Raw genomic sequence first — 20,671 nt, 5'->3', positions numbered from 1 at the left:
GACGTCACTGCGCGCTCACCTGTGGGTGGGAGTCTGGAGCCTGAACAGGGATTCGCTGTAGCCGCAGGTAAAAGCCAAACACTGTGAGAGACTCTTGGCTGTCCGAGGCACAGAATGAACTCAAACTGAACGGACGCGAATGAATTTGGTAAAGTGAATCATGTGCACGAGCGTCAGCGCTGATTTCTCCTAATCTTTAGTAGAAGGACCTGCCTGAAAAACCGTGGGCGGACTAAACAAGCTGCGTTTTCTTTTCGGGTTTGAAGCGCTGTGTTGAGGCGAGTTTTCTTTCGGAGACTTCCGTGGTTTTGTTGAAACGTTTTTGTCAAGAAGACGGCACATACGTTTCTCTTATGCGGTAAGTTAAGAATTTGGTTGTAAAACTGCATTGTTTAATGGGCCTTATCAAAACCTTTTCTTTGCATAGTTGAGCAACTCCTATAAATCAAACTTAAGTTGGCACGACAATTAAAAAGGATGTTTATCCAACCCAAATCAGTGCATCTGTTGACTTCTGGACTTGTTAGGTAGGCCAAATCAGGAGATTATGCTTCTCCTAAACTGGTGGGTTTGCAATCCAGGCCTCTGTTGCAATAAGCGATTTGAGTCAAATCTTGACACTGTATTTTACCTCCCTGTTGCAGGTCCCAGGCACTCTGAGCCATGCCTGGCCACACTTCAGAGGCAGGCCACAACACAGGGGCACCCCAGTCGTCTCACCATCCCAAAAACTCCAGGCCAGACAAGTACCGGCACCCTCGCAACTTCTCAAGGGAGAGCAGCCAGGACTCCTCTAAAGACCCCCATGGAGACCATCGGCATGACCATCACAAAGACCACTCCCGACACCATGATGGCAAATACGACCGCAGTAGTGGTCATCCGCGAAATGGGACTGCACGAGGATCAGAAACGATCGGCTTCATCCCTGGTTCGGCAGACAATGCAGGCAGCAGCAGACATGCCTGTGGCTCCTGCGCCTCTGTGGGCTGGAGCAGCTGCAAGGCCCTCATTTGCTGTGTGTTGACTTGTGGCTTTTATGGGAGCCGGGAGCCATGCCTGCCCGTTAACGAGAGTTCTACTGACCACTCTAAACTCAACACTGAGTCCCACCCTCCTAATGGCGTGGCTATTTCAAATCCCACCTGTGGGAAGCCTTTGGAGAACCACAAGCCCAAAGTGTCCAAATTGCCCACTTTTGACAGCTTCCGCTACCCGGATGTGCACATAGCAGGGCAGAAAGTTAAGTACCCTGTTCCAGCCTCTAAACGGACCCGTGCAACTGGTAAAGGTGAGAGCCAGCGGCCGGTGAGCAACACAAGCCTTTTTGATGAGTTTGACTTGGACAACCCAAGCGACACTGGCACAGACATAGACTCACTCATCACCAAAAAGCTGCTAGAACTGTACGCCCTGCACCAAATTGACCAACTGGCCAAATGCACCTCTGACTCCTCATTCTCCCGCAAAACCAATGAGATCAGTGAGCTCATCTACAGCATTGCACAGGACTATAATCTGGAGGCGCAGGAGGCTGAGTGCAAACTAGTGCACGGTGTCATTCGCATCAGCACACGAAAGGGCAAAAGGAACAAAAGCCACCCATCGTCCTCAGGGCAGCGCACCAACGGCAGGACGGGCCCCGATGGCACACTCCCAGACAGTGGCAATGAGACCATGACCAACACCTTCAGCAGCGACTGTAAGTGTTCACACGAGGATCGTTAAAAGTATGGAAAATCAGGTTCTAATTGATACAAAATCTACTGTTGAATATAGGTAGTAATTTGAGCAAATATAAATAATTTTAAAAATAAACAGAATTATTTTGAGCCTTATCAGAACTAGTATAAAACACATGGCAACATAAACTAAGTGCTAACATTTTGTGATATCAAATCAGTTTTGAGTATCAAGCGTATTCCCTAACATCAAAATAAAGGGGGAAATGTTAGTTTAGTTCACATACTTTATGGTGACCAAGTATTTCTATTTAAATATTTCCAATAATAAGCTGTAAAAACAATATGTATCACTTTGTTCACTGGATTAACCAACCTTTTCCCCCCTAAAAAGCCATAGCATTCTTTCAAAAATAAGTGGGCTTCATTGATTTTTTTTTAAAGTTCCTTGTTTCCTCATTTTGGAACCAATTTTGGGGTCAGGAAATCACCAAACATATTACACCTAAGATATTAACACTGCCATGACCTAAATTGGACCTGATATTCAACTGAAAGATGCTAAATATATCTTCACATGATCTTCTAATGAGTCATCTTTTGTTCAGCTCTTCGTTTTTGGCCTGAAGTGACCCAATAGTAGTTGGTTAAGCTCAGGCAAGTTGATACAAGTTTGCGTTTGTCGCGACGTAGTACACAGGAGGAGCGGGGCCTCACATTCAAATACAATCTTGTCCTTTTACTTGATCTGTTTCTCTTCTGCACACAGTTCCAGAGGTGAAAGTGTCGGAGGAGACTCAGTCGGATGAGCTGGCCAGGAAAATGAGGCATTGCAGTGGGAAAAGTGAGTGGGGATTTTCCTGTAATTGCACGTACTCGTCAACCCCATATTTACCATTGAATACATCTAATTAAAACAAAATGCAATTATTATATATGCATTTAAAATAACACAAGGTACATTTGTCAAAAGTGCTAGTCAAGACCAACATGCATCTGTCTATTTGTGTGAATGAACAACAAAGTAACATCCAATTAAAGCCCGACAGGGACTGAATGTTTGTGATTAGCGCCAAAACGCAGTAATGAGTGGGCTTCTCGGGTTCCTCTGCGTATATCCCCCGGCCATTGAGGTATAAATACCATCTACAGTATGTGAGCAGGTGTCTTTTGTGTGCTGTTGTCGCTGCAGGCTTTTTCTCACCTCCTCCTCTGCTTTCCACTATGTCATAGCACTCTTTTGCAGAGAAAGTCCTGCATTCCTGTCTTTTCTTTGCATATTCCCCTCCCTTGTTCATTAGCGGCCCTCCTCCCCTCACCTGTCACCTTACACCCATCTATCAGTGCCCCGCAATTTCCCCTGCAGCGGCGCGGTCATGCTACACCTCCCGCTTTACCGGCAGATCACATCGCATTAAATCCACACCATATAATGGCCCGTTGGTTTATTATTCAATTTGACCAAACAAACTTGGATTACACATGGATCACCAATGCTGCTGCTGGTTTTTGTTATACTCTTGAGAGCTCGTGAAAAAGGATGGTGTCTGCTTACATGTTTTGAATGAGGAGCATGTCATTGTACTTCAATAACTTTTAAATAACGGCTTGGGAACTTGTAGAGCTACTGCACCCGGCTTTGCTCTCATTGTTACTCATTCTGTTTCAAATTTATGCCATGCTAAGACTATTTGATTTGCTGTTGAAGGCTCAAAATTAAATCATCATTAACAGCACAAGATTTCTTTATATACAAATAATATGTATAATGTCTATTATGAGAAGTCTATTAAAAGGCTACAAAAAGCATCAGGAACTTACAATGTTATTTTCCAAACAATGGTATGAATATAAGATTTTTTGTGTTTCATTTTGTGGTCTTGAAATAGGATAAAGTTACAATTATTGTTTTGGAGGCATTGTTTGGAAATAAAACGATAAAAAAAATTACCTCAAAAAGAGATATTTTGTCTCATCTTCTAAACAAGGGTATAGTAGTGATATTTCTGCACTTTTTGCATATTCCAAATACGCTGTCAAAATATTGTATTGCTAGGTTTCAGATGACATCACAACAATATTTAGGCTAATAATATTTAATATAGATGGCGTGGGGGAAGCTAAAAATGCAGATTTCTGTTCTAGTCACTAATATAAATACTTGGGTTCAATATTTGTGAATTTACCTTTTGGATATTTAAGTACGTTGAAATAAAGAGGACAATCAGTGCAGTATCTATATTCAACTGTGAGCTCTTCTCATTGACACTGTAAATCACATGTTTTGTTTTTGTCTGCAGCCTTCTCCTCGTGCACTGCCACAGCCTACTCTCCTTGCTACCACAATGACACTGAGGCCGACTCGTCAGGGGCGCCTCTGCTTCTCATCTAACTGTTACCGAAAGCTGCACTTTTCTCCCCCGAGTTCGTCTATGCTAGTTTTGTTATTGAGCGACTGTTGTCACAATATGGTCCTGTATCACTCCTCAAGGTGACCGGCTAAAGATGTTTTACTTTAAAAGGAAAAAGCCAAATTATGTTTTTTAGTATTTTTGTGCCATGTTGTTTTCACCCGATGTTAGAGAAACAACATAAATATAGTTGTCACGGTCAACTGGAGGATTTGACTGATGGTAGACCACAACCGTCCTCATTCTTGTCAAAGCGACTGTTTATGTAAGCCATTGTTCATGTACTGTATCCGGACTATTGCCGTTTACATTCCTTGTTGTTACTATGTGCTGGTAAAGCCATATTTTAAATGTACAGAATTTCATTTTTGTTTCGCTTCGGGTTTTTAGGCCTTGTTATATTTTTCTAAATAAAAGTTTTGATTATTGTTATTGACTTTTTAACTGTTTTATGTTGCTGTGTGGTTGCATCTAATACATAACACTCCCTCCATATCACATTTTCTAACAAGCCTGTTAAAATGTTCAATATATGTATTTTAAGCTCATGCATGCTTGACATAAAAGGTATTTTTTTATTTTTATATAATTGTGCTGTGGTAATTGCTTTGAAATCTAGATCTAAACACCTGGATGTGTTTTCTTAATCTTGCGCTCATTTCCCCGAGACGAGATCACCAGGCAGGCTTTTTCCGCTCGCAGCCATGAAGGAACCTGTTTGGCTGGTTCTGACAAAAAGGAAATAAAATCCAAGAGATGTTATTGTCTTATTGTGAAGAAAAGATTAGGTTATTGAATGTTTTTGGACTGAATGTTTTTGGACTGACTGTATGCCTTATTGTGTTTATCTCCACCCTTTGACTGGCTACTTAAACCGCATAGTTAATCATGCATAACTTTATTGTTACAAGTTTATCCACTGTTACAGGCTGTTTAACATGTAGATCTTAGCAAAGACTGCAGATATTGTGCAACTTTGCTGTAAACGCAAATTCTTCGTCAACAAACTTTGCATTGTCATTATAATGATTATTACAGTATATATATATATATATTTATAGTGCTTTTCCATCTTCAAGACACTCAAAGCGCTGCATGGGTGTTTTCCCTGTGTAACCCCAGTTCCTCTGGCTCTGCCCCCACTCCCACATTCCTGTTTTACCTGTATGAGGTGTCATGTTAAGGCTCAATGTTTCACAACTGACATACCACAGGCTCGGGACAGTTCACTGACACTTCTCTGAATCAAACAGAGCTGCTCTCTATTTTGCATTCAAATGCAAACTTGAGGTCAGAGGTTTGATTACTGGTTTGACCAAGTTCTATTGTTGACACTTAACCTACATTGATTGGTATGAAAGTGGTGTGAATGTGAGTGATTTGGTGGTGGTCGGAGGGGCCAGTGGCATAGCCTGCGTCTTTCTGCCCCAGGGCAGCTGTGGCTACCGTAGTAGCTATCACTGGGTGTGGGATGAAAGAATAATGACAGTTTAGCGCTTTGAGAGGCTTTGAGAAACCTGTAAAGCGCATCACAAGTGTAAGGCGTTCTGATGAATATTATTGCACTTTACTGAACTTGTTCATAGCTTTGTTTTGATTTGACACATTTAGGATCAAGTATCTTTACACAGAATATTGTTGCCATCAGAGGGAGACAAAGCCCTGAATAAAGGAAGTACTGGAAGATTGGTCAAATGACCTTTTAAAACCCATAGGGTGAGAATAATACCCAATTCCCCGTAATAAGAGTTTTTGGGTGGATTTATGTAAAATGTACAGTACTTTCTAATGTGTCAAGTGAAAAAAAAAAAAATGGCTGTGTAAATACAAAAATATATTTATTCATACAAATACACATTCAGGGTACAAAAACGTCAGTATACAAGTTACAGTTGAAATGTCATTTCTCAGATAAAAAAAGGTTTCACTAAGACCATGAGTCTAAGTCCTAGAAGAGCATGTCCACCATGAGCTCCAGCATGTCTGCAGGGCCGATCACTGGCCTGAAGAAGAGTTCAGTGAGGAAGCTGGATGTGATGCTCTGTAGAGTGGAGGCTGTGAGTAAGATCTGAGCAAAGCGCTCCCTGTCCCCGGTGTGCAGGACCTGCACCACTTCACTCAGCGCGTGCTGGGCCTCCTGCTGCAGCCCTTCAACAAACAAACCTGACTTCAGGTCCGGGACATCTGTGGAATGCAACAGTTTTAGAAAAGGTACACATATAAGATTGCACAATATGTAGGTCTAATGTATCTTCATCATACCTGGATTAAATATTGTAGTTCCTTTAAGATATGCATATTCCTTTGGACTCAAATCCAAGTTCCAGAACTTTTTCAAGCATGACTTAAGTTTGCTGACCCCGGCCATGGTGGGCTGTTCCCTCTCTGTTTCAGGGCTTTGCTGTCTGTTCAGTAGGATCTTTTTCAGCATGCTGTCGGCTGGTATGTCCATCACATCAAAGTCCACATGCTCCTGGGCAAGGCCCAAAATGAAGAGAGGAACCCAGCAGTTCTTCAGCAGCAGGTACTGGTCTTTTCGCGGAAGCTGGTTAAATGCTGGTAGATTCTTCATAAAGTGAACTGTTTTTACCAGAACAACAGAAGCTTCTTTGTAGACTTCAGATGGCCTCTTCAGTCCAACCCTTCGCCGCATCTCACAGTTGCATCTGTGAGCTATAGAATAGTAGTTGTTTTCATGAGGCCTGCCATGGTCCATTTGGCTGAGGATATTGAAAAGAATGGGATTTGAAGGTCTCTCACAACTGGCTGAGCTGTGGCATCTGCAGTTCATTTTTACGCCATACAGGTCCGTCAAGTGAATGTGGTTGTCCTGTCACAGCGGTATCCTTTATTTATAAGGCCCCGCACCCAGCCTACTGGACCTTGACTTGTCAATACACCAGAGTGAAAAACAACCATGTGTTCTGCCAGGTGACTGATGGAACAACCATGGGAAAGAGATAAGGTTTTGTCAATGAAAAGAAACGGCTGAAGTAATGCTAGTATCGAAAGGGTGGGTCCTTATCTACCATAAGTGTTATTAACCCAAGCCGTACCAAGCTACCAAGGACTCTAGGGCTTGACCTTAGCCATGTCCATGCACAATGTCAGCTCACACCTGAAAAGCTGGAAAGGCCAAGGGCAATGACCTACATGTTAAACTCAAGTGTGTCATTTGTGGCTTTTAAAAGAATCAGTAGCATATTCTGTTCAATACAGTATAGTCTTACATTGTCTTACTCTATGAGAACGTTTAAAACTCATTTATAAAAATGTGTTCGATTATAAAGTTACATTATTTAAATATACTCTTTAGTGTGCGTTATTTGAAGTTGTTTGTAATTTTAAGGAGTTACCATTAATTATGTGTCAATAGTTCAAAGAGTCCCCTAAATTAGTTCACTTAAGTTTGTTATCAGTCCTGTGCCAGGCACTGAGGTTTGAGACCGATAAGAAGATTACATTGTTATTGATTAAATTAACTAAAGATTGCTGTTTGGATTTCCTTCCAGTCTCCAGAAACAATTTCATTTTTCATGCCTTTGTATAATTTATTTAGGTATCGATATTAACATAATACATAATTTCCAACACTTGTAAACTCTAGTAAGCTCACAGAAAGGGCAAGCAGCGGTGAACAGTAGTGCTGCGGAGTCAAGGTCACTCACTAAACTTAACGACAGTAATTAAATCATTATGGGCCAGACATGAGTGGCAGCACCAGTCACCGCGTATTTGTCTTATTTTGACAAACAAGATATATCTAAAATGTTTTTCCCTGCAAAGTTTACATCACAGAGCCAGGTTGGAAATCCTCGGTTGCATTTATTTGAGTCACTAGAATAAATAAAATAAAGTCATACTTCTCATAGATTCCAGACACCTTACTCTTACTGAAGTGTATTACTTAAGTAAACTCTTCCCACCGTGAGAAAGTCTACAAGTGATAAAAGCTTTATGTTGACACTATTAAATGAGTTTAACATCTTTTGTACCACTCCTACAGATTAAGTGCCATGCCAATTACATTAAATAACATGTTACATTCAGACAGTTATCCTTACAGCTAAATCTACTTGAACACCCCTGTATTTTTTGGATTATGCAAAATGTGCAATCTATCAGCAATCATTACCTTACATGCCTTACATTCTTCTATCTTAGACTAAAATATTCTTGAATTTCAAATAGTGCATTTCGACACTAGATTGATTTAAATAGGCCTAATAACTATATTGCAATGTGATTTATTGCCCACCTTCAACCCAAAGAACCAGCACAGTTAACTCAATTGTTTTAAATGTGAAGACACAGGTGGCAGGTTCAAGAATGTGAGTTGTGTAAAATGAGTAGGTCCTTGTGCAGTACTCACTCTAGGAGCTTCTACAGCTCTGTGACTCACATGGACAGTTGTAAATGCCTGTGATAAAACTTGTGTTTATAGGAGTTTGGAGCAGTCAGAGACGGACACGGAGGACAAGCACTTATCTGAGCAGAAGCATGATGTCATTGTGTCACTTTAGGATTGCACCTGAAATGCACCTGCTCTGTTCACTTTCTGCACTACAATTGTACATTTAACCGTAAATTTTGTGTACATAGTAAGCCTATTTTTCTTTAATGCGTGCAAATTTTTTTTTAGATGTTGTTTTATCATTGTTCATTGTTTCATGTTGCACCGAATCACCAACGCAAGTTCCTATGTTGTGAATTGTGTTCATTGACAATGGCAATAAACCATGGCCACCAGGCTTAACTCTAAACAGTAATAGCCAATCAGAAAATGCACACATTATAAAACCTCTTTTTTAAATTAGGAATTGGATTAACAAACTTGTTGCATTATTTTAACTGACCACAATTGTGTCTGTGTGGTTGACTGTTTACACTGAACTTTATTTCCGTTTTTGTCTCCCAGAAAGACCAAACAAAGATTGAACAGCAAATTCTATCATACTTGGACCTGCTCTCCACCTCAACTTTGAAATATGGGTCGTTTTCCAAATCTAATGCGGCCCGTGAAGCTGCTTATGCTTGTAAAAGTGTAGTACAAATCCAAGCCATTCTTATTCTGATAAATAAAAATATATCTGAAAAAATCACTTGGCCCTTTTCTTGAACTGCTGTCGGTGACAATTGATTTGGTTGTGAGGTCATTGAACCCTCTGTCATGAGCATGATGGACATGACAGTTCACCTTCACCTGCTCATAAAATAAAGAACATGCAGCTGCCAGGCCCCACTTTAACAAGTCCATGTGTATTCTGAGTAACATTTGAATTAATTATGACATATTGCCCGTGTTTTGAGTAAACTCGATCTGACTGAAAATGCACACTTAAAAGTCTAATAAATCAGTTTCAAGAGAGAAGAGAATCAAGAGTTACATATTAACAAATCTTTCTGTTTGCTCCATCAAAATCTTGTTAAGTGCAAGTTTGGAAAGCCTGGTGTGTGAAGGTGCTACTTTATGTGTCTCTGTGGGATAAAATGTGTTTTAAGAAAATGGCCTTTGAAGTTACATTGTCCCATGTACATGTATGAATATGAGTGGATTAAATAAAATATGTAGGAGCAGCATGTTGTTTTCATGTGAAAAGTAGTGTCTCTCGAGAAACATTTTGCCTGTCAGCAAAGACCTTCCAGCAAAACATTCTGTCCATGCAAGAGTTTTTGGCACAAAGTTCAATATTCTCTGTCGCCTTAAATTAAAAAAAAAAGTTTTTTATAGTGTCTTTAAAAAGTGGTGCTATTATTCAACCCCAAAAATGTGGTTGTTTTTGGATGAAAGGACTAAGAATGTATGATTAATATGGTTTATCGTTTGTGGAGCCATATTCATATTGGCCCAAGCCCCCTATCTGAAATGATCACATTATTATATCATCAAAGTTGATAACTTGAATGAAACACCTTGGTCGAAGAATAGCTGCCTTTAAAATTATTTTGCCGAAAACTATAAGCTATTTGTGGTTTATGCCATAGTGTGTTTCTGTTTAGCCTACAGTGTATGACAGTATAACACTAATAATGAAAATCCAATAATGACTAATGTGCTGTCTGCAATATTTTATGAGACGTGTAAAGTGATGTCAGCGTTCAGACACAAGTCCTGCTTTACAATCTATTACTATCACAACACAATGATAAAATCTTAGGTGAAGGCCAAAGAAAGCATTAGCCAGGGGGTTGATGAACTCTGGCTCAGCGGGTTGCATGGCGGTCAAAAAGTAAGCTATGTCATTTCCATACTTATGTACTGCAGTTTAGTGGAGACAAAACCAATTTGAAAAAAGCTTCACATCTAGGTGTAGCTTTGTATTTGTATTTCCCTTTTGTTAATATATATATATATATATATATATATATATATATATATATATATATATATATATATATATATATATATATATATATATATATATAGATTATGCTATTTAACTTGATTACTTACCAAATGTATCCTAACTTCTACTTTGTCTTGCCTCTAAGCTACAATTAAAAAGCATAATAAAATAAAATTAATAAATCAATTTAATTGAAATGTAATCTTCATTCCTTTTCTACAGCATGTTCCTGTTTGGGGTCACAGGTGACTGTTGCCTATCCCAGTGACTTTGGGACTCAGGCTGTTCATCTTTTTTGCACTTTGTTACAAATTAGGATTTTTTTAAAATATAAAATGTTTCCTTTGAATAAATTATTTAAAGGAAAGCCAAGATGCCTACACGGCCATCATTGAGTCCATCCTCACCTCCTCCATCACCGTGTAGTACGCTGGAGCCACAGCCAGGGAGACCACAGAACATTGTGCGCTCTGCTGAGAAGGTGATCGGCTGCAGACTCCCATCTCTGCAGGACCTGTACGTCTCCAGGACTCTGGGACGAGCAGGTCGGATCACAGCTGACCCTTCTCACCCTGGACATGGTCTATTTGAGTCACTCCCCTCAGGCTACGGTCCATCCGGACCACAATCTCCCGCCACAAGAACAGCTTGTTCTCATGAACACTTTTTAAACACCTGCCACTTTAACAACAATTTGATCAATCTCTCACTGCACTATTCACTTTCTACACTACATCTGTAAATTCAACTGTAAATTTTGTGGACATAGTAAGCCTATTCATTTTTTTAACTTAAAGTAAACTTAAATTGATTTTCTTCAATGCATGCCCTTATATGATAATTATAATTTATAAATATGACAAGTTTTACGATTTTTCTCATTTTGACTTTGAGAATTTATACCTGATGTACATATAAATGATAGTTTTGAGTCAAATAAATGATCGAGTTGGTATTTGTGGAGAAAACTTTGAAAAAACTCTAGAAAATGACATGAAGGAATACTCAGTCAAAGTGCATGCATAATTTACAATAAAAAAAACAACTTATTTGACTCTATAAACATTTAATAACATCATGAATTGAAAACATTATTAAAGGTGCTCTTATATATTTATATTCGTCAAATAAAAATATTTGACATTAGATGAGTTTTTGCGGGGTGATTTTCTTTTGTGATGTCATCAATTACAAACAGGAAGTGAAATTAGAAACCTAAAAAATGTGCTATTCTAAAACATTTTAATATTTTTTGGAAACATTTGCATTTATCTTAACTGAAATTTGGTTCAGTGAGTAGTCAACATTGTCATATGCACTTTGAGTATTCTACTCATTTGGAAGAATTTAGTCATGTTAAGAAGAAAAGATGTTGAATAAACCAAATAGCACGCTGACCCGGATATGACGTCACACGTTCGCTACTCGTAAACAAACATGGCGGATTCTGAATCTGTGTCTCTGGTGTATTTTGCGATCTGTAATATTCCTCCGGTGTTTCGCTCCGCAGATCTGAGAAATTATTTCAGCCAGTTCATAGAGAGCGGCGCTTTTAAATGTTTTCACTTTCGCCACCGTCCAGAAGTTCTTAAAGAGCCTGAAAAGCCCCCAAACGAGGACAGCGAAGCCCCAAGTCGTGACACCGCTGCTGAACCTGAACAAGACCCGAAGTCAGACCCGGAGCGGAGGAAAGCGGTGAAGTCCTGCTGTTGTGTCGTCTCTGTCCACGCTCTTCACGCAGACAGGTTTATAAAGATGTATTCAGGAAATCACTGGATCAACTCTAAAGGAAACTGGCTGAAGAGACGTTGTGTTATAAAAAGGATCAAAGTTTCACAAGACGGAGGTAGCGCAACCATTTGTCTAAATAGCAGTTGCATTTTTAACTTTGTCGAAGTTTAATTCAGTTCAGGTGGATAAGGCTTGCAAAAAACAAACAAACAAACCAACAAACAAGACTTTTAATAGAATGCATGTGACTGTTCTGGTGGGTTAGCTATGTGCTTGTGCCCTTGGAGGGATGTCAAGCTTATTTGATAATCATGGTCATTCAGGTAACAACATAATCAATCGTAAGAACTAATAAATGTCATAATAGTTGGCGGCAAATATTAGTAATTTCAGTTCAATCTATACTCCCAAAAAATAAATGCAAAGTGTTTTTTATTTGACTGTCAACCTGAAATTGTATTACTTTTTCATTCAGAAAGTTTTAAGTTCATTAGTTCAGTAGTGAGGGATGGTAATCCATTAGACTTGAAGATTTCAACAGATGCCGTTTGGTCATAGTTTTAACATTAAAATTGGTACAACTATCAAGTATTTTTTAGTAGACTATTGGAATTGAGTTTGAGATGTAGATGAGTCCAAATGTTTGTGCTCTTGAGCTGAAACCCCTGCTATTCCTTCTTAATCAAACTATAAAATCGGTTTCTGTTTTCAGGTGAAGTGTCATTTCCATATAAGACGAGATCTGAACAGCGTTACCGTGTATCATTGTCAGAGCAGTTCACGGAGATCGACCTGAAGACTTTATCGGAATTAAATCCACCAGCTTTGATGCCAAATGGAAATGTAGGCACACCTGTAACCGTGTTCCTTCAACTCATCCAATCTTGTCGCCTTCCTCCACGTCTCATAAAGAAGCTGGGCCTAGTTTTTCCTAAAACCAGCTCAAACCGCCGTTATGGGAATGTGCCTTTTCAATATCGCAACACTTGCACTCTCCCAGCTGGAGAGGAAACAGTTTTTACTGCAGCAGGGCATGAAATATCAGGTCCCGGCAAATTTACTCCTTTACTTTTTGGAAGAATAAAGCCAAATGATAACTCTCAAACAGAACACATAGAAGATCCAGAAACAAAAGAAGAAGGAGAAGGAGAAGGAGAAGGAGAAGGAGAAGAAGAAGATGATGAGGACTTACAGTCTGATGCTGATGATGTGAGTTTAGAATATTTCTGATTTATTTTTATCTGTATTCATTTGCATTTTGTTTAAATTGCTTGTATAAGTACCACATTGTCACTGATTTAGTTGTATGTATATTGTATTTAAATTATTTTTATTCTTCATTTTATTTAGCGTTCCCTTATTTTATCTTATTTTTGCATAGTCTATACTTTTTAAATTATTTTTATTATTATACATTGTTTTATGTTGCACCTTAATGTCGAAGTAAGTTCCTAGTTTGTGAATTGTTCACTGACAATGGCAATAAAACTGACTCTGATTCTGACATTTAGGACGACGACTTTTGTGAGGAGTGGGAGCGTCATGAGGCTTTACACGAGGACGTAACCAGCCAGGAACGGACCAAAGAGAGGCTGTTTGAGGAAGAAATTGAGTTAAAGTGGGAAAAAGGGGGGTCTGGACTGGTGTTTTACACAGATGCCCAATACTGGCAGGAAGAGGAGGGAGGTATGTTGGTTATAATACATATTAACAAGTCCTATTTTTTTTAAATTCTGTGCGAAGTTAGATTTGATTATTTTGTTTCGGAGGAATAAATAAATTAACTTTGTAAACGTAAAATATTGAATGTATTTGTTTATGCTTCTTAGATTTTGATGAACAAACCGCAGATGACTGGGATGTTGATATGAGTGTTTACTACGATAAAGGTATCACATCTTCACATATTAAATCTCCAGCTTGTGCGTTATTTATACATTTTTGTAACGTGACATGGATATTACAGATGCTGGTGACATGGATGCTCGTGACTTTGTCCGGATGCGATATGAAAATAGATTGCGAGATGGTCTTGAAGATGGATCTGATCAAGGTCAATCTATTGGAAAATTTGAAAAGTTCACTAAGGTAGATTTGACTTAACTGATCATAGTTTTAAAGCTGTACAAACCAACAAGGTGGTATGAAATTACTTTTGTGCTCAGGGCTTTGGACGGCGTGTGATGGAGAAGCAAGGTTGGAAGGACGGTGAAGGGTTGGGGGGCAGTCAAATCGGAATTCCTGAAGCCTTAGAGAATGAGGGCCAACATCCAAACTGCAAAAGAGGATTTGGGTAAAAAGCATGCAGTTAGAGGCTGCTATATTTCTTAATATTTAAAAATGTGTTGTAATCTGACTTGTTTTTCTTCTAGGTATCATGGAGAGAAACTGCTATTGCATCAAGCAAAAAAGTCTAAACCAAAACCAGACTTTCACATAACTACAGTATATGACAAACCAAAAGACATAGATGGAGGTGATACATTGTTGCGCCGGCAACCAACCACCAGCATGAAATACCGAGGTTGGCAGCATGGGGGCAGCATAGGGCCTAAAAGATCACCAGAAAATCCGAAAAGTAAATTATGTCCAAAAACACAAAAATGAATAAAATTCATGTTTTTATTCCTTTTATTTAAATCAAGGTATTTTTTTTTTAGAAGTCCACACATAAGGCTACGCTATTTCAAACACTTTTGTTGGTCAGCTTTATTTAGGCTATTTATTACTAACGATTTTATCAATGTATTCGTCCCTTAGCATTCAATTTGTTGAATGTATTTGTACAAGTTGTACTGTATACGTTGGTTGTATGCAGTAAATTATACAGTTTGATAAGCTTTTGTTTTGTCGGGCTGGTTTTGTGACCCGGTAGTGCATCGCTTATCGCCGTTTCAAGTTAAGCTAGTGTGCTCCACGGCAGCATCAGGTAAACATATTTATCACTACTAATACTATCAACAAAACAAGACATACGGCTATTTTAGACAAAAGCACGAGAAGTTGTAGAAGTGGTCGAATGTAAAGTTAACTTGGGTTTGTTTTTGTACAAGACATTAAATAATAGATCCAAGTTATGCCCCTCAGTAAGTGACGCTGCTGTTCTCTATATATTGACTAAAAAAAAATAAAAAAAAACCAACAACAACAAAACGATGTCCACCCAGAGAGGGCCAAAGCCCTCCGTTCGCTTTGGCCAGGTGGTCATTGGACCCCCAGGCTCAGGGAAAACCACTTACTGCCACGGGATGCAGCAGTTCTTGACTGGTCTGGGACGAAAGGTGGTCGTGGTGAACATGGACCCTGCAAACGAGGGTCTCCCGTACACCTGTGATGTGAACGTCTCTGAACTGGTGACTCTGGATGATGTCATGGAGGGTTTGAAACTCGGACCTAATGGTGGACTCTTGTACTGTATGGAATATTTACAAGCAAACCTGGACTGGCTTGAAAATAAACTCAATAAGCACAATGACTGTTATTTTTTGTTTGACTGCCCTGGACAAGTGGAGTTATACACCCACCAAAATTCAGTAAAAGACATGTTCTCTCAGTTGGGCAAGTGGAACTTCAGGGTAAGTGTGTTTTTATATTTTCATATATTTTATTATTTTAAAAAGTGTTGATCTCCTGCTCAGTTGACAGCGGTGCATCTTGTGGACTCTCATTACTGCACTGACCCTGCCAAATTCATCTCTGTGCTCTGCACCTCTCTGTCCACCATGCTGCACATGGAGCTCCCTCATGTCAATGTCCTCTCTAAAATGGACATAATTGAGCAGTATGGTAAACTTGGTGAGTCAGCACTATTATTAATTTGTTTACATGTTTTTTTGTTTTTTTTTTAATTATCTCGTTATTACGAGATAATGTTTGTAAAAAAAGAAAAAAGTTTGCCGTCTGCACCACTCTTACCGGGAGAAGCCTGGCAGTGCTGTGAGGATTCTGTTTTTTGATCTCTCCAGCGCCTTCAACACCATCCAGCCGCTGCTCTTGAGGGACAAGCTGGAGACGGCTGGTGTGGAGTATGACCTGATGAAGTGGATCCTGGATTACTTCAGACCAACTGTCCGTGTCATGTCTGAGGTCTGCAGTGTAGAGGGTGAGGAGAAATGGTACGAGGACGGTGCCCTGGAGCGCCCCCCACACTGCAGGTCCGAGTGTCAGACACACAGTCACGGGCTCTCACAAACTGGGGTTGGTATGTGAGGTAGTCCAGGATCCACTCTGCCAGGTCATAGTCCACACCAGCTGTCTCAAGCTTGTCCCACGAGAGCAGCGGCTGGATGGTGTTGAAGGTGCTGGAGAGATCAAAGAACAGAATCCTCACAGCACTGCCAGGCTTCTCCAGGTGAGAGAACGGTGCAGCAGGGAGATGACGGCAAAAAAAAAAAAATCTCAATTAAGATTTTTTTTTTCTCAATTAAGATATTTTTTTTAATTAATAAAAATGCGCTTCTGTAGTTTTTTAACCTTTTTCCTATTGTGTTAATACAGCATTCAACCTTGACTTCTATACAGAAGTTATGGACTTGTCTTATCTACTTGACCATCTTGCTTCAGACCCATTTTTTAAGAAATTTCGACGTCTTAATGAAAAGTTGGCAGAAGTCATTCAAGACTACAGTCTGGTGTCTTTTGTGCCTCTTAATGTACAGGTATATCACTCGGCATATTTGGAAATGAAAATATTAAATGCAATATCAAGCCTGAAGTTTTGCTAATTACTCACACAATTAAAATGTTTTAATATAAGATTATATTATTTTGTTTTGTGTTTAAAGGACAAAGAAAGCATGATACATGTTTTGCGAGCAGTGGACAAGGCCAATGGCTACTGCTTTGGTGATCTGGAGGAGAGAAATCTGCAGGCCATGATGTCTGCGGCTGTGGGGGCGGACTTCCAGTTTGACTCGTATCCTTTCCTATTTATTCAAGTGACTCACTATGATGACCTGTCTGTTTTGAACGTAATCTCAATATTTACACTTACAGGACTTCCGGTATTAATCTACTACTCAAAAACAGTTAAATCAATGATGGATTTTAAAACTTCCTTTGAACAGTAATATTTAATTGGAGATCTGGACTGTTGTCTTTTTAGTCCTTTATTTCTTAATCAGCTGATGGTGACTTAGTTGACCACAGCTTTTATTAGTCAACAAATTATTTTTAATGGGACTATAAGGATGATATAATATAGTCTACAACAGAAAAGAGTGAGTGGACAGTTTAATCTGCCTTTTCACGTATGAGGATGCTATTTACTAGTAATTCTCTACATTAATCGACGATTATGGCCCTTTAGTCGACCAATTTGTTCCTTACAGCCCTATTGGAGACCAATTGGCTTTTTAGCTCATTTGTTTAAAGCAGCATATTTATTGACTCATTCAGCTTGATTGGAAAGGTGAATTAATTGTCCTTGACACTTGTTCCTATAGGACACTTGGAGTGCAAGAGAGATATGTTGAAACCGGCAAAATTTGTGTGGAAGAAGAAATGATGGAACTGTAAAATGTAATTTTGAAAAATAAATGCTTAAAGCACTTGTACAGCGACTATTCTGCATCCTTCATCTTGCTTGATTTTCACACTAAATATAATTAACTAGGCACAGTTTGTTTGTGTCAAGTTAAGTAAATCAGAATTGTGAGGAGGCTGAAAAGCTCACTTAAGCAGTGATGACTTTGACCAAGAGCAAATCCCACAAATTCAGTTTATCTTTTGCCCAGCAGATGGCACATATGAAAGCAATTTCTCCTCCCACGTCCACAGAATCTGCTCCGACTTTTGCAAGTTGCCAAGGCAGAAAAATTAAGTCAGGCGGGGAGAGGAAGCCACATTAAATCTGTGTTTCTGCACAACTGGCCCCGTGTCTCTTCTCTTAGATGGAAGTGTCATTTTGAAAAAGCAGCTACAACGAATCATTTTCTACTTTGCCTCTTGTTTGTAACAGAGTGAATTATGTTTTTCAAGAACCCAATAGTCAACAATTAACAAAAACAAAAATAGAAGGCAAAGTAGGCCACCAATTCAAAGCTTTCTCTGTGTGGATTGCTCATAGATCTGAATAAAGCTTGATCTACTTTGAGAGCTCGCAGTGATGTGGAGAAACCACATTAACCCTGTGGTGTGTGTGGCAGTGAAATTACACACGCATTTGGAGCTCGCCTGGAAATGCACGCGCTCTTGAAGTAGGATTAGGGGGTGTGTCAGCCGGAATGTTAAATTGTGCTCCTATGTTTGTACATGTGATCAAGTATGCCTCCTCGCTGCTACTTCCTGTCTTTTTCCTTCATGCCCCCTAGAGGTATGTGTGTGCCTGTGTGCTACAGCCATGGATCTATTGGTTACAACCTAGATCCATGGTTACAACCCAACTACACCAGAATTTCAAAACATATTCTCAGAGAGATTAAAGAAATCAAATAATGATATGTTCCAATCTATGCTGGTCTAAAAACAATTAATACAACTTGCTTTATTCAGCATGGAATCTGGAGTATAGAAGTCAAGCTGACGCGCACACACTTCTCATTATCATCCGTCCGCCTTTTGCTCTGCGACACATTGTGCTTAAAATGCCCGCTTTATTCTATTAGTATGATGGCACTGGATGAATGGCCGTGTTCCGCAGTGTTTGAAGACTTTTAAACTATTCTCGAATCCCATCTCTGTCTCGAGATAAGGGTGGTTTTGTGTGCGCGTGGTTCAGTGTTGCAGGGTGAGAGAGTGCTGGAGTCTGCGCCCATCCCCCCACAGCGGAGTGCTTCTGCCGGAGTGAGAGACAGACAGAGCAGAGGGGGAGGAAGAGAGAGCAGAGAGGGAAAGAGAGGAGAGGAGAGACAGACGCACAGAGCAGATACAGGGAGAGGGGGAGGCACAGAGAGGAGAGTAAAGACAGACAGAGGAGAGAGGGGGAGGAAGAGAGAGCAGAGGAGAGTAAAGATAGAATTAGGGGAGAGGGGAGGCACAGAGAGGAGAGATAGACAGAGGAGAGAGGGGAAGGCACAGAGAGGAGAGACAGGAGAAAGGGGGAGGCACAGAGAGGAAAGACGGATAGAGGAGAGAGGGGGAGGCACAGAGAGGAGAGTAAAGATAGACAGAGCAGAGGGGGAGGAAGAGAGAGCAGAGAGGAGAGTAAAGATAGACAGAGCAGAGGGGGAGGAAGAGAGAGCAGAGTAAAGATAGAAATAGGGTAGAGGGAGGCACAGAGAGGGGAGTAGAGATAGACAGAGGAGAGAGGGGGAGGCACAGAGAGGAAAGACGGATAGAGGAGAGAGGGGGAGGCACAGAGAGGAGAGTAAAGACAGATAGAGGAGAGGGGGGAGGCACAGAGAGGAGAGTAGAGACGGACAGAGGAGAGAGGAGGGCAAAGATAAGATAAGCCTTTATTTGTCCCACAATGGGGAAATTTCAATGTTGCAACACAAAGTAGGTACAGAAGTAAATAATAAAAAAAACAGATAACGTATAAAAACACTCTTATAGAAAAGCTCTTATAAAGGAGGAGGCACAGAGAGGAGAGACAGACAGAGGAGAGAGGGGGAGGCACAGAGAGGAGAGTAGAGACAGACATAGGGGAGAGGGTGAGTCACAGAGAGAGGAGAGGCACAGAGGAGAGGGGGAGGCACAGAGAGAGCAGAGGAGAGGCACAGAGGAGAGGGGGAGGCAGAGGAGAGTAGAGACAGATATAGGGGAGAGGGTGAGTCACAGAGAGAGCAGAGGAAGGGGAGGCACAGAGAGAGGGGGAGGCAGAGAGGAGAGTAGAGACAGATATAGGGGAGAGGGTGAGTCACAGAGAGAGCAGAGGAAGGGGAGGCACAGAGAGAGGGGGAGGCAGAGAGGAGAGTAGAGACAGATATAGGGGAGAGGGTGAGTCACAGAGAGAGCAGAGGAAGGGGAGGCACAGAGAGAGGGGGAGGCAGAGAGGAGAGTAGAGACAGATATAGGGGAGAGGGTGAGTCACAGAGAGAGCAGAGGAAGGGGAGGCACAGAGAGAGGGGGAGGCAGAGAGGAGAGTAGAGACAGATATAGGGGAGAGGGTGAGTCACAGAGGAGGGGGAGGCACAGAGAGAGGGGGAGGCAGAGAGGAGAGTAGAGACAGACATAGGGGAGATGGGGAGGCATGGAGAGGAGAGACAAGAGAGAGGGAGAGGCACAGAGGAGAGGAGAGACAGACGGGAAAGGGGTGGCAGAGAGGAAGAGAGACAGGAGGAAGGGGGAGGCAGAGAGAGGGAGGAAGAGAGGAGAGGGACCGAGGAGAGGTGGAGACAGGAGAGTGAGGGGGAATGTAGCTTGTTTGCGACAATTCCTCCTCCTTCTGCTCTGGAAAAGATACAACGTGTTGCAGTTGCCTGTCTTTATTACCACGCTATTATTTGAGAATTATTAGTGAAAATGCATAAGGTTTTCAAGCTGTGCCATTTAAATAAATTAAACAAAACCATCCTTAACCTCCACACGGAATTATGATGTTACATATGTTATATTTTTA

At 40.6% G+C, this 20,671-nt stretch overlaps 5 protein-coding genes across 6 annotated transcripts in view; 4 read left to right on the top strand and 1 right to left on the bottom strand.

Annotated features, from left to right (window-relative positions):
• The first annotated feature begins 28 nt into the window (after nt 1–28).
• On the top strand, nt 29–4,482 carry kdf1a (keratinocyte differentiation factor 1a). 2 transcript variants are annotated; one of them, XM_072461253.1, is made up of 4 exons: nt 29–358; nt 645–1,702; nt 2,452–2,526; nt 3,983–4,482. In XM_072461253.1, exons 2-4 carry the CDS (start codon nt 664–666, stop codon nt 4,072–4,074), a joined length of 1,206 nt encoding a protein of 401 aa, XP_072317354.1. In that variant the 5' UTR covers nt 29–358; nt 645–663; the 3' UTR covers nt 4,075–4,482. The 2 variants fall into 2 exon arrangements, with proteins under 2 accessions (XP_072317354.1, XP_072317355.1); XM_072461254.1 differs by lacking the exon at nt 29–358 and adding an exon at nt 484–564.
• A 983-nt stretch (nt 4,483–5,465) lies between these two features.
• The window catches only part of tent5ba (terminal nucleotidyltransferase 5ba), a 55,856-nt gene continuing 40,650 nt past the window's right edge, over nt 5,466–20,671 (top strand). The window contains exon 1 of the mRNA XM_072461238.1: nt 5,466–5,479. The gene's annotated coding sequence lies outside the window, so the exon portion shown is untranslated. The remainder of the gene's footprint in view (nt 5,480–20,671) is intronic.
• nr0b2a (nuclear receptor subfamily 0, group B, member 2a) lies at nt 5,919–6,920 on the bottom strand. The gene is made up of 2 exons (XM_072460560.1): nt 6,356–6,920; nt 5,919–6,277 (listed from the first exon to the last, which is right to left on the bottom strand). The coding sequence occupies exons 1-2, from the start codon at nt 6,882–6,884 to the stop codon at nt 6,042–6,044; spliced, it is 765 nt and encodes a 254-aa protein (XP_072316661.1). The 5' UTR covers nt 6,885–6,920; the 3' UTR covers nt 5,919–6,041.
• On the top strand, nt 11,845–14,793 carry gpatch3 (G patch domain containing 3). Its single transcript, XM_072461010.1, has 7 exons — nt 11,845–12,286; nt 12,884–13,380; nt 13,683–13,857; nt 14,001–14,060; nt 14,138–14,259; nt 14,337–14,464; nt 14,544–14,793. Exons 1-7 carry the CDS (start codon nt 11,878–11,880, stop codon nt 14,776–14,778), a joined length of 1,626 nt encoding a protein of 541 aa, XP_072317111.1. The 5' UTR covers nt 11,845–11,877; the 3' UTR covers nt 14,779–14,793.
• On the top strand, nt 15,066–17,726 carry gpn2 (GPN-loop GTPase 2). Its single transcript, XM_072461197.1, has 5 exons — nt 15,066–15,746; nt 15,810–15,966; nt 16,669–16,829; nt 16,956–17,086; nt 17,616–17,726. Exons 1-5 carry the CDS (start codon nt 15,327–15,329, stop codon nt 17,686–17,688), a joined length of 942 nt encoding a protein of 313 aa, XP_072317298.1. The 5' UTR covers nt 15,066–15,326; the 3' UTR covers nt 17,689–17,726.

Source organism: Eucyclogobius newberryi, unplaced genomic scaffold (genome assembly GCF_026437365.1).
Source record: "Eucyclogobius newberryi isolate DKJ021-1_F unplaced genomic scaffold, fEucNew1.0.hap1 SCAF_3, whole genome shotgun sequence".
NCBI lineage: Eukaryota > Metazoa > Chordata > Actinopteri > Gobiiformes > Gobiidae > Eucyclogobius > Eucyclogobius newberryi.
Note: the sequence above shows the minus strand (reverse complement) of the source record. Positions and strands in the feature narration are given on the sequence as shown.

What these genes read in the sequence shown, in the direction of transcription:
- kdf1a (XM_072461253.1), top strand. Translation starts at nt 664, where the DNA reads ATGCCTGGCCACACTTCAGAGGCAGGCCACAACACAGGGGCACCCCAG. An exon ending in CAACACCTTCAGCAGCGACT is followed by an intron (nt 1,703 to 2,451) that starts GTAAGTGTTCAC and finishes TTCTGCACACAG; the next exon opens with TTCCAGAGGTGAAAGTGTCG. An exon ending in GAGGCATTGCAGTGGGAAAA is followed by an intron (nt 2,527 to 3,982) that starts GTGAGTGGGGAT and finishes TTTTGTCTGCAG; the next exon opens with CCTTCTCCTCGTGCACTGCC.
- nr0b2a (XM_072460560.1), bottom strand. Translation starts at nt 6,884, where the DNA reads ATGAACTGCAGATGCCACAGCTCAGCCAGTTGTGAGAGACCTTCAAAT. An exon ending in AACTACAATATTTAATCCAG is followed by an intron (nt 6,278 to 6,355) that starts GTATGATGAAGA and finishes TGCATTCCACAG; the next exon opens with ATGTCCCGGACCTGAAGTCA.
- gpatch3 (XM_072461010.1), top strand. Translation starts at nt 11,878, where the DNA reads ATGGCGGATTCTGAATCTGTGTCTCTGGTGTATTTTGCGATCTGTAAT. An exon ending in TACAGTCTGATGCTGATGAT is followed by an intron (nt 13,381 to 13,682) that starts GTGAGTTTAGAA and finishes TCTGACATTTAG; the next exon opens with GACGACGACTTTTGTGAGGA. An exon ending in AATTTGAAAAGTTCACTAAG is followed by an intron (nt 14,260 to 14,336) that starts GTAGATTTGACT and finishes TTTTGTGCTCAG; the next exon opens with GGCTTTGGACGGCGTGTGAT.
- gpn2 (XM_072461197.1), top strand. Translation starts at nt 15,327, where the DNA reads ATGTCCACCCAGAGAGGGCCAAAGCCCTCCGTTCGCTTTGGCCAGGTG. An exon ending in TGAGCAGTATGGTAAACTTG is followed by an intron (nt 15,967 to 16,668) that starts GTGAGTCAGCAC and finishes GTGTTAATACAG; the next exon opens with CATTCAACCTTGACTTCTAT. An exon ending in GCGGACTTCCAGTTTGACTC is followed by an intron (nt 17,087 to 17,615) that starts GTATCCTTTCCT and finishes TTGTTCCTATAG; the next exon opens with GACACTTGGAGTGCAAGAGA.